The sequence below is a fragment of the Phasianus colchicus genome, chromosome 7, assembly GCF_987193195.1.
Source record: "Phasianus colchicus chromosome 7, bPhaCol1.hap1.1, whole genome shotgun sequence".
NCBI classification, from domain to species: domain Eukaryota; kingdom Metazoa; phylum Chordata; class Aves; order Galliformes; family Phasianidae; genus Phasianus; species Phasianus colchicus.
In genome coordinates this window covers 24424114-24437140 of record NC_143442.1, presented here as the reverse complement: position 1 = coordinate 24437140, position 13027 = coordinate 24424114, and the positions used below count along the sequence as shown (strand labels likewise).

General features: G+C 36.6%; 1 protein-coding gene across 7 annotated transcripts in view; it reads right to left on the bottom strand.

Annotated features, from left to right (window-relative positions):
* Positions 1-13027, bottom strand: part of PARD3B (par-3 family cell polarity regulator beta) — a 373510-nt gene that overhangs the window by 178247 nt on the left and 182236 nt on the right. For 6 of the 7 annotated variants that reach the window (XR_016468331.1, XM_090144157.1, XM_090144152.1 and 3 more), the window contains 3 exons: positions 9660-9830; positions 6525-6654; positions 15-114 (listed from right to left, as the gene is read on the bottom strand). Coding sequence is in view for 6 of the 7 variants with exons in the window: in XM_090144157.1 (XP_090000283.1) it covers positions 15-114; positions 6525-6654; positions 9660-9830 (401 nt within the window). In the remaining variant the exon portion in view is untranslated. The remainder of the gene's footprint in view (positions 1-14; positions 115-6524; positions 6655-9659; positions 9831-13027) is intronic. The other variant, XM_090144155.1, reaches the window with a different exon arrangement.

Here is a 13027-nt window from a genome sequence, read left to right as displayed (position 1 = left end):
AGATGAACTCCAACCTATGGTTATGATCTTCATTCAGCAGATCCTCACTAGGGTGTGGTGGCAGAGGTGGAGGAGTTTCATTTTCACAATTGCCACAGTCAGACACTGGCAACTCTGAAATTAAGAAAAAAAGGGGGTGCCTGTGTTAAAAAAAAAAAAAAGCTGCATAAAGAAGTACAATATACCAGTTCACTGATCAATAACTGGACTGGAAGGCCTTAAGCAATTCTGAAGTGACTCACAAATTATTCAAATCCCTAAACTAACTAAACTAGAATTAAAATCATACCAAGCAGAAAATACGCCCCGTGGGAATTCCTGAAGAGCTGATTTTCAGATTTGCATATGCATAATTAAAGACAAATACAGGGAAACTTTGTGCTTATAGTGAAGTTGAGTGCAAGAAATTTTCACATCTAGGGTACAGCTGCATCCTCACTGATTTAAAGTTCACGCTTTAATTTCCTTAGACAGGGAGCATTTACCATCCTTCATGTACAGCAGAGAGCTCTTCTCAACAAAGAATTCAGAAGAAAAAAAATTCTGTTATTCCATGGCAAGAAAAGAAAAAGGCCTTTCTGAATTACAATCTTCATTTTCCTGCTATTAAGGCAATTTCTTCTTTACCTCTACAGAAGACATTCTGTTCACACCAGAAAATTACTTCCAACCAAGAAAAACATGAACTACTCAATTAAACCCTCAGCGGTTTGCTAAGCAACAACACTTACATACATGCAGTATTTAATATGAGTGCTGTGCCTGCTGCAGACCAGTTCATTATTGTCCTGTAAATTCAAACCTTTCAATATAAAGGTCTGATCTTCTAAGAAGTCTCTAGATTTTTTTCAATGTAGAATACATCTTCAACCCTCTAAAACTTCACTAGAAAGAAAGGATATTTAATAATCCTTGGGTTTCAATGGAAGATAATGATTTAACAATTACCTATCACATTTTTATGTGACCTGTTTGATGCATTGGATATGTTGGTTCTTTGTACAATCCTATCTGAAAGTACTAGTCTTAGTACTACTTAGTACACAGTCTAACTTGTGAGAAAAATGCTTTAAACGGAGAGGATTAAGCCAGACTGCAAGAGAAGATATCCATTACATAAGCACACTGAAGTTGGTTTTGTTTAATTTTAGGGAACTACAAACAAAACCAACAAAACTACACTATTAGGTCAAGGATCCTATAAACCATGAGCCTTCTATTGGCTGGATAGCATGCCAAAGATTAGAAAAAGAAGGAATAGTTCCAGCTCTTTCCTGGGAGAAGTGAGATCTTCCTCAGAGTAAATGCAAGGTGGGTAGATGCGGAGAAAAGTTCCAACGAGGTCTTAAAAAAACAAAACAAAACAACGGATTGTCAGTCTGAAATAGAAATCAGACAAGCTTCCCAACACTCGTGCTCTGACTTACTGCATTTAGATCATGCTCTTTCAGGTCTTTAAGGACAGAAAACATCAGGTGAGCTCTTACAGTAAAAAGAATATTTAGAAAAAGGAGGACTTGTACTGTTCAATGTAATTAAATGATCTGAAAGATGAAGGGAATCAGAAGATTTTACTCATGTGAAATTATTCAGAATTGCCAAAAATAAACTGACTATGAAGCTCTGCAGAAAGCAGTGCAGTATAACAAGTAGGAAATAAAATACAGGTGAAATTCCATGCTTATGACTGCAAAGCAATACACACAGGAGTAAGGGAAAACTCTTGACATGTACACAAAGACTATTTCATCAGCGACTGGCACTCAGGAACAATAACATAGAAGTGGGCTGGATTTTTCTTTGAATATATGCTTAGGGAATTCAAAAAGTAAAGAGACATTCCGAGTCTTAAGAAAAGTCCAAACACTCCATCTCATTCGCCAAGGTAATGGTGTGTTTCATTTTTAAATAGCATGTAAGGCTTTCATTCTCCCCATTTGAAAGAGGATGTAGTATATATAATTCAGAAACATACTGAAAAGGCGGTAAGGATAGTTGGACATTTAGTGGGATTACTTTATCTAGAATAGCAAGCAATAAAAGGGGAGATAAAACAAGTCTATGAAATCATAAAAACTATGCACAAGGTGAAAAGGAAGCTCTCACTATCACACACAGTAACAAGAAGGCACTCAGTGTAATTATCAAGCAGCACACCTAGGAAAAACACAAAACAGCAGCTTTTTGTGTGCCATAAACTCATGGATCTCACTGCCATGACAATGTTTTGGAAACCAACTTAAAAAAAAAAAAGAGAGAAATTGGCGAAGAGAAAGGAAGGTATCAAAAGCATGATGGTCTAGACATTCTGATTCAAGAAGTCCCTAAATCATAAAACATCAGAAAACATATGCATGACGCTGTCCTACCCATCTATCCTGTTGTCTTATCCTCTTCCTATGAGCAGCCTCCAGTGACCATAGTTGGGGATGTTACCAATTGTATTGCTTTATTAACTTTGATTCACTGAAATTGATTTGTCACGTCACAAATGCTGTTTAAGTGACTGGTTCACCGGCATTTTTCTTGCAGTAGACAAGAAGAAACAGTAAAACAATCAACTTCTCGGGAGAATCAGGAATGACCACAGGGATCTGTAGATCCCAACAAAATTAAAGCAGGATCAAACAAGGAAAGATCCCAAGTGACCTGAACAGCTAAACCAGTAAAAAAAATGCACTACATTTTCAGATATTAAGCAGTTCAGGAAAATAAATGCTCAGAAAGTAAAATAAGAATATATTTTACGAAGCTACTTCTTAAGAATCAGCTTATGAAAATTGGAGGCTCAGGATTTATTCAACACAATCAGCTATGTGTTTTCACCAATGAACAGGAGCCTGCATGCTGTGCTCACAGACATCTGCACCAGTGGAGGTGACCCGCTGTTTCACAGCTCCTATGATGGCACTGCTATTAGCAAAATGTTGCCCACAAAGTCCAACTTTCAGTGTGCTCATATCCTCTGTTTGGCTTCCAGAAACAGATATAAAAGAATGTCATTAACAGATATTAATGAATGTCAGTGGGTGCCATTCTTTCCACATGGAGGAGTTCAGTGACACACCTTTGCTTCACACACACTTCCATGTCAGACACCATTCTGTCAGACTGCCCCTCTGCTGATGTCTGTCACACACAACAAAATGCAATGGAATATTGGTGGGAAGTTCAGTAGTAGCTACCATATCACCTCTGACATCAAGGGCCAACATAATAACGTAGGAGGCAATAGTTTTCAGAGTATCTCTCAGATTTGAGTTACTTTGTAAGATACACATGATATTTACATGCAAAAGTTAAATGTTTCTTATAAAATATAACTTCTTAATTTTTCTGTCCCAGCATTATGAAAACACAGACGCTTGTACAAGCTCAGACTCGGCCATCAGTGGCAGCAGAGGTATTTTATGATTATTCTACTACTTACGCAGAGAGATGATGGCACTTCCCTATAACCGTGTATAATAAAGAGTGATAAGAAATATGTAAGAATCTCTAATGAAACACATTCCAGTAATCTTTCAGCACCAGAAATGTAAAGCTGCTGGCACTGAAGTATTGTTTCTCAAAGAGGTTTTTCTAAAAAAAGCCACCGAATCTGTGCAACAGCTTGGCAGCAAAAGAAGTGAGGACCTGAAGGCAGCAAGTATTATTCATGCAAAAAACAGAACAAACACAGGCAATTCAATATTGGATCAGTATTCCCTCCCCCTTTATTTAAATATCCACAGGCAAGAAAAAAAATGTAATGTTTCGGCTATAACTACTTCTCCCTAGACACTAGTTTTTCTTGCTCATGTATAATAAAAGGCTTTTAAAACAGACAACAGTATTAGCAAGCCAAGCTTCAGTGTATTTTTGCTGAGCTTTTAGAAGAGTTTTATTGGTCGGAGCAGTGAATGATACTAGAAATAACTTATTGGAAAACATTAATTGAGAAAGTGACATTTTATTAAACCTAATACAGCTCATGTCATTAAATTGCTGCATTAGATCCAGAATTACATTAAAAATCTCTTCTACTTTTCATTACTATTTGCATGTGATACTGTACCAGCTGGACCTTCACATCCAGGATCTGGATGGCACATCATAACAATGTGCAACAGGGGCCTGTTCTTGCCTGTCATAAGCAGCGTACCCTGCCTGTGACTCATTTCTTTAACAGACTGCCTAAAGTTCATAACGGAGTTAAATGAGGTTGGGCATATTCGCAGTACTTTGCCTTCACATTTGTCTTCAGGGACTTATATAGGAAACAACGTACATAACATTTTTGAACCAGTGACTGGAAACAAGTGACAGGCTGACATGAAAAGCAAAAAGATTAGCTCTCCAGTAATTAATACTATGGCTTCAAAGTCAGAGAAATATTTCTACAATACAGGATTACTGTAGAACGAAAGTCTCTTTCACCTGAAAAATTTCAGATTAGAATCCTATCTCAGATATGCTTTCAGCTGAAAGAGCCTGTGTGATTCTTCATCAAGCCCACTTAAAATTTACCCATCACATGCCAAATCTTTTACAGAAAGCTCAATAAAATTATATTTCCAGTAGGTTCCCAGCAGTGCTAGAAGAGCCTTTGTCATTTACTGTCCCTTCACAGAAGCCCCAACCATGCTAAACCTTCCCTGATGATAGCCCACAGCAGCACAGCAGAGCATCCTTTCTGTCCCACACCCTTTCTTCTGAGGCCATCAATTTTTTTCCTCCTTCTTTTCCTCTTTAAAATGCTTAAAAAAAAAAAAAAAAGATTTTCTCTGCTTTTTGAATTCACTTACATTCTACTCAGGAAAATATAATAATAAATCAAATTTACTGACAATCTTCTTTTTTACTCCTCTAAAAATAAATTATTAACTGAACAACTGAAAACAAATCTGAACTTGAGTGTTCAGCGTTCCATCCACAGCTCTTCTTTTTTTGTTTCCACAAAATATGAAACTCTTTTTTTTTTTTTTTTTTTTAATGTTTTGCATTGCATGACAGGCTCAGGTCTGATGTTGTACGTATCACAGGACCGAAAGAAAAACTATTAAAAACATACACGCAAAATATCACCAATTGTTCTTAAAATTCTTCAGAATAGTAGTTCTCTGAGTCTTTAGGCAAATCAATAATCATAAGTCCTTAAAATAAATATTGTAATACCTTCATACCATTACATTATACTTTAACTAAAACAACAGTGTCTACTGAAAATACTGTTTATGAATGTGATACAAGCTACTCATCCTGATTTTCTGATTACAGTTGGACAACCTTCATTAAAAAGATCTTCCACAAATTTTGTTTTAAAGTTCACTGAAGTGACAGGTTATGTGTTGCCACTAACCTGCACTGGTGGCACCAGAGCAGTTGCTTATTCATTTTTAAAGAAAGACTTCACAGGTCATTACTATTTTGTAATCCTTTGGCAACAGCTAACTCTACAGGACAGGCTAGCTCTAAGGATGACCCTTTTCTCTGACTACAGAATCAGTATGAACGCCAACAACAGAAACACAACGTAGAGCTAAGCCAAAAGATCTGAGATTTTACAATGCTTGAGTCTAAATCTGCCATCCTTTGCCTGGAGTCACAATTTCAAAACACTGACGTGAACACAAAATGATTTATTCCTGGATTACCTGGGAATTTCTCATGAGCTGTACAGTGCAGGTTAAAAGGTCCCCCCAGCAGTCATTGTAGTCATATATGAAATTACTTTTTTGCAGATCACACAGGTTCCACTGTTGCTTACTGAGAAAAATCAGGCATAATTCAACTACAAAGAAATCTATTTTCCTCTGCCATAAATTTAACCATGAAGCATGTGCTTGGTTTGAAGGACAAGAGTATTTTTAAAAGCATCAAGATCACCTCAAATATTTAAATTTTTCAACTATTTAGCATCTCGTTGAGTCAGGTACAAATCAGACAGATATACAGAAAGCAATCAGAAATGAAAGATAATGGGAAAACTGCAGTCTTCAAAGCTCCTACTGGTACATTTGCTTATACTCGTACATGCATAACTTCTTTGTACATTTTTTTAAACAACTTAATTGTAGGTAATTGGGGTTTAAAGGTTCTAACCTTTGAACAGTTTTTTCCTTTTAGCTAAAAATAAGTAAGCATACTTTATGAATATTACACTTCTGTATAAATTCATTTAATTGATAATAACATGGGACATAAATCTAACCATTCAATAAAAAAAATCTTTGAACTCATTAAAGTTATATAGAAAATAAACATTTTGACAACATATATTTTGCACTCATCATTTGTTTTTTAACCAACCTTACGTGTTGGGGCAGTGAGCTAGAAACTGTTACTTAAACTGGAAATTGTGCCAGGAATCTAATTCACAACTTCTGAGTCAGCTCTCCCAGCCTCTCTGTATCTTCATGCCTCAAAGTAACATAGTATGCACTTACTCTAATTAAATGCTTTTCTAGTGGCTCTGGATTTCAAGGGAAAAAAAAAGATAAAAAGCACTTTATTTTAGCACACAGAACGATATCTAAGACTACCTTGTATTCTTTCCTGAGGGCCACAGTTTACAAATTGCTGAAGAACAGCACCATTGCGTCGGGAAACAGCTGCAAAGTTATGACTCCCATCACATGCTGATTTTTGACAGACACCCTGGTCCAAGCGATCCTAAGGAAAAAAAAAAACAGAACCACACATTCTATAAAAAAAATTAAATGTTCTGCAGTACAGAAGCCCTGTCATCACTATGGGCAGTGCAGAAACAGTGTAATGTAAAATGCACCGCTTACACTGTAAGACATCTTCAAAATGACTGTTGTTGCTGATCATGAAATAAGACAGTATCTAGGCACTAACAATCATTGTGCGATGCACAAAAAACGAGGAGTGTTTTCTTTCTGACCCACAACTGGCTTCATTCAAATTCTCCATCTGGGAGGGCAGCTTGTGACATTGTCAACACAAGAACACAGGCAATGCCAATGGTATTTTTCTGCCAGCCAGCTGGTATCCTTCTCTCAGAGACTGAGTACATATGTTCTGATGATCACACACTAGAGCAGTTTTGCAAGTAAGGAGTTACACCAAACTCCCAAGCGCAGGTCTTCTGGCTAGCAGCTAAACAAACTCCTGTCACACCTCTAGTCAGCTTTTCTTCTGTGGCACTCCCCACCCCCAGATCGCCTAATTTATTCTCCTGAGCAGTTGTTCAAAAGAAAAAAAAATCACAGTTTCTAAAACTGGGACAGATTCAGAAAGACGTTTCTGTACTCGTTATTCAGGGAAAACAGAAAACCCACACAGAAGAATATTATGGATAGTTTTCAGAATGGCCTTTATAGTTTTCCCATACACATTGTTTTGTAGGGGCACCCAACTGGCATCTATTCTGAACTGCATGTACATTATTCCAGTAAATGTTACACTAAGTATATCATTCCTTTAACTACATAGCTGTTCCACAGAAGAAGTACGTGTATCTAACTCCTATCATTTATTGGTACAACCATACAAGATGCCCACTGCACTGGCAAGTGAAAACCATCAAAGTGCCAAACCAGTGCATGAGAAAGGAGTGTGTGTCAAATCAGTTGTAATTTGCTTTTCGAGTTCTTGGATAACTTTTTTTTTTAAGTGACAAAATATGAACCTCAGCACAGAACACAAGCCAACATAGAGATGGCTTGCGGTGAAAATATGGCTACAAATCTAGTCTCGGTGCAGAGGCAGCACAAGCAACATTCTCCCCTCGTTAGTGCACCGTGAGCCCTTTGAAAAGGTTATTTTGAGCCTTGGTACAGAAATACATCCAAACACAGCACACTAACAATTACAGTTCTTTTCCTTACTGGAAATTCCTTAGTTTATGTAAGATGTCTCATTTAGCAAAGCCCACAAATACTACTTTCTCATGAGTACTACTAGCTAAACTAAGCCTTGCAACAGTCAAGATTGTACCCAGTAGGATAAGGAGCCTTAAATTAACAACAACAAATCTGCTTTTCCAGCTCTTTGATAAATGACACAATCAATATCCCAACAACTGATCAGTAACCAACCTATTTAGAGTATTCAGCTTATAAAATATAGCTGTCTTGGAAGACCTCCATTAGTGTCCTGACCAATAAAAACAGTAATGCATTTCTAAATGTATTCTGCTTCTACCAAGCTGAGATGCACTACTTCGGAAGCTGTTTTGGTGAAAGAAAAGAATGGGCAACAACGCACTTCTGCTATGGTCTCCAGACTCAAATGGAATTACAATTGAACCTAAAGACTAACCCATAAAAATTAATTTCTGTCTAAAATGAATTTGATTCAATCAAGACCTCATCATGCATCCTTCATAGGGCATGAGTCAAGATGATTTACTTTTTTCATACATCTGGATAATATACAGAACTATACACTTATCTATAAAAAGCAGCCTCATTTTTATTAGGTCAATATGATGTTTGCTTGGAGTGTATTGCAGTTTTTGAGTTTGTATGATCTCTTCTTTTTCCCCCCAAATTTGACTATTGCTAAATGAAGAAAACTTGCAAAAGTGTGCTTTATTAGATGATGAGCTATCTTATGCTACAGAAATTTACAATGAATGAAACAAGCATTTGTACAATGCAGCTATATATAAAATACTGGAAAGTAAAAATGTGTTTTCCTATAAAATATTCCAGAATTACATATGAATGTTTTTCATATTTTCCTAACAAGATTGACAGAGAATCCTATGCAAAGTATTCTCCCAACAAAGAGCATAATGTTCAGCAAGTAGTACTCTTCTAAACAGAATTCTTAATCAGTGATGGTAGCAAATCAAATACATCTCCTAGAAGGAAAATGTTAAGTTACTAATGGCTACAAGGCTCTGGACCTTCCCCTGCTATATTCTATGCAAATACACTTAAAAAATGGGATTGTCCTCAACATTTAAAAACGTTTCAGAAATATTTATCTAATAAACAGCTTAAAATAATCTCTTGGAATTCTGTAGTGGAATTTTTACACTTTATACCACAAATCAATTAATACATACTTTTAAGGAACAGATATCAAAACTCTTAAAATGTTTATTTAAGGGTTAAAACTACAACTACGGTAAGCAGTTAGGGCAGCCATTATACACACATACACATCTGTTCATGTATAAAAAAAGATGGAGAAAGAGCACGTGTATGTGCACATGCAAGGAAGAAAAAGAAGTGCAATTAAAAACACAAGAATAGGGAGTGAATGAAAGTAACAAAACTGAAAAAGCAAGAGTGAAGTAAAATTCAAGTCACATTAAGGATATTGATCGTGATTACAAATAAGAACAGAAGAATTCAAACAAACTGTATCTCAACTGTTGCCTCTGAGGAAGTAACAGATAGTCAAAACTACATCAACACATTAATTCCCACTCATCTGTCTTAGGATCACATTTACTTTTGTTTTAAAGCTTATCAGAACAGCAAACTGTTCTGTTCAAACTAAGGGGAAACTTTAGCATAGCCTCAACAGGAACAGCAAGCTCAGGAGATGTCAAACAGAAGCACTGTGTTTCTAGGAAGTCAGGAATTCATTCTGCCAGGATAAGCTCTCAGCAGCCATGAATTTGGCTATCATCTCCTCTACACAAAAATACTAAAACTAGAAAACCATTCATCTAATAAATACATTTATTGCTTCACCTCTGTTTGTGCCTCCAGTCTCCGTAGAACTACGAGCTGGATTCTCCCGCGAATGTTCCCCTCCATGGACATGGAGCGCCTCAGTGTCTCCATAGCCTCGTGATTTGATTTGCCCAGAAGCGACTCCCCGTTTACTGCAACAAGTTGATCATTTACTCGCAAGCGACCATCCTGCAATAAACAAACAAATAAAAAGTATTAGGTAGAGGTGTTAATGTAAGAAACAGATCATAGAGTACCTCATCTTTAAAAAGAAAAATCTTCATGTTCATTAACTGACCGATTTCTTGTTCCACTTACTACATTTTGTGAGTAGCTCATAAGATGCATGTACTTCTGTGTTAATTACATGTTGCTGCTTTTCTTGCACATGCAAATTATTTTGAAACAGCCCCTCCCCCCCCCCCCCCGCAAAAGGGAAAACAAGAAAAGGAGTTCTTGGTTAATTAAAAGGATCCACATCATGGCTGCTAGTATCTGCAGCACAATTGTGAAGCAGTACTGCAATGTATTTTACATGCATTGTTATCCATTACTAGGGCCTGGTAAGAAAAAGATACTTCCAAAATTTTGCCTGACAGTCCCACTAGTCACAATTACCATGTCGCCATATGGGGTAGTGTTGCCAGTTCAGAACAGTCATTAAGAATTAAGCGTCCATATTTTAATTAGCACTGTTCGTGTATTTAACATCCAAACCTGCTGCCAATGACAAAATTGCAGTTGAGACATACCAAGTAGCCTATGCTTTGAAGAAAGTTGTTGTTTCATTGCCAAGGTTAACTGACAGTTGTGGGTGTAATAAAATTGTGGACACTGCTATTCTGTGATTTAGGAGTCCTACTGGTATTGTTGGCATAATCTGAGATTTATTTCTTTTCATAAAAGCATGTGCTGTGACTTTTCTCTTTAACAAGAAAATAAGGAATGTTACAAGAGTTTCTGTAAAAGCTTGTGAACTTCACAATTATCAGGTTGGCATCAGACCTCAAAGGAAGGGAAAGACTAGAGAGATCCACAATAGAAGGGCAGTGAAGAAAGCTTAGGAGGAGGACTTCCAAAGAAAAACATTATATTAGTTAAAATGAATCTGATTCAATCACAGACACATTATATACTCTGCACAAGGCACTCATCTGAACTGTTTACATATCTCATGCATTTGAGTAATCCAAAATACATATACTTTTCAATTTTTATTTTTTCTACCACTAAGATGTTCAATTAACTATTATGCTATTGCTGCCAAGTCTCAGGCATTTGTGCTGAAGTGACTTACAGTACTTGTGAAAAAAAACTAGCTTGCTTATGTGATTTTTTTTTTTTTAATTTTTTTTTTTTTTTTGAACTTGGCACCATTAACATTAACACAGCAGAGCATGAATAGAAAGAGGTGTCACAGAACTGAAGAAGAACAGCATAAACCAGCATCAAAAATAAACCAGGAAAAAAGAGATGGAAAGAGAACTGGAAGATGAAATGAAGGACGAAAAGCTTTTCCGGGAAGAGTGGAGGAATGAAGAATAGGAAGCAGCAATACCATTTGGAAAGGATACAGAAAACTCTCCCACCTCTCTGTTGAATGTTTCATGCCAATATAAATTTACATACATCCAAAGTCAGTAGATTAACCCTACCTTTTCTCTACATTTAAAACGATGCCATCACATATGCTAAAGCTTAGGGAGAGAAGAGTTAACATTATTGAACAGGAAGTTTTATTACTTGCACATGTTGCAATTCCTTTGTGTTCTATCAAAATTTGCTGAAATGAATGGAGTCATTCATGGCAACAGGAGTCAGAGGAAAGGAGATTTTAGTTTCTGTGAGTTGCTTTAAGACTGTAAACTTCACAGGTCCTAATGTCCTCCTGCTAAGGTCCCATGGGCTCCTGGATTACTTTTTTTTCCTTTCTGTGTATAAGCACCCACATATAAATATCTGTTAAAGTTTCTCAGTAAACTAAATACAAATGCATGTCACGACTACATTTGTTGACTATGCAACTTTACAGAACACAATGCATATTTTTAAATGAACCACTGCAGCCTCAGAAACCTCTGAAATAGCCTGTTTTTTTTTTTTTAATATCTTATGAATGCATTTGTATGAGACTTCATATTTATTTCTTCACATTTTAATCACATCAGTTTTTAAATAACTTTCGATGTATCTCACTTCTTCCCATTCTGTGATATGCTCCATTTCAATGCAAAATTCAACTTATGATCAGAGAAAAAAACTGTACATGGCAGGACTGAAAGTCAGCTGAATAATGTTTTCACATATGCTCAGGTAGAAGGTATTTCAGAGAGAAACTTTCTTGCCGTTTAAAAACTAAAAACCTCAGTGTTTAAACAGGTTTTCAAACAGGTTTTCACATCACTGGTGTAATGGTCTGGTTTAAAAGACTGAACTAAAAGACAATCTGTTTGGCTCAAAACAAACTAAATGTTGTTTTAACACATTTTTTTCTTTCATCTCTGAAAGGTAGGTTTCTTTGCAGCTTCTGAGTAGAAAAATATTTGGCATTTCAGCAAAACAGCTTTCAAATGCTATCTCCAAAACTGCAATTGAGCTACCCTAATAAAAGGTGAAGTTACTGTTCCCTAGTTTACGTGGAGTTTGTGTAGACTCGCAGTAAGGAGTAAAACCTAGTACCACATGGCTACCACATTCAGAGACAAAACTTCTTGTTTTTACAGTACAGCTCAGAGACAAAGCCAGATTCCTTGTGGAGTTGTGTATTTAATCAAAGCTCAACTAGTTATTTCCCTTAGTACATCAGTGACACTTATCTCAGAAGGAATTCCTTGGTAGCCTTCAATGGAACAATCCAATTCACCATCCACTGCACACAACAAGCGACGTTTACTGCGATAGCACTCAGAAGCACCTAGAAAGTTCAAGCTATACCATGTTTGATTTGAACAAACAGGCATGTGGAAAGTATTCCATCATTTCCAATAGTGGTTCTGCTGCATTACAGCTGCAGCAGACAGCAAATACCTGATAATCACAAGTTCACCTCAAGGGAAAAGCAAAGGTGTCTCAAGATGAACAAGGCTGAAATTCCCAGAAGTTGTGGGGAAAGATTCAAACTCAAATATTTCCTCACACAAAAGATTCTGCATATTTACAAATATTGAGCAGCCTCTTTCTTAGAGTAGAAGTAAAACAGACACTTTTTAATCTCCTCTTGTAATTTTTAAAGGGACCCAACAAATCAATCAGCAAAAGTAAAGTTTTAATCCTGCAGGATACTGTATCCTCATTGCTGAGGAGACCAGCTTCAGAGCAGGTAAGACTGCGCTGGGGAAGGGATCTATAGCAAAGAAGCCGACGAAAAAGCTCTTTTTAGGGCTGGT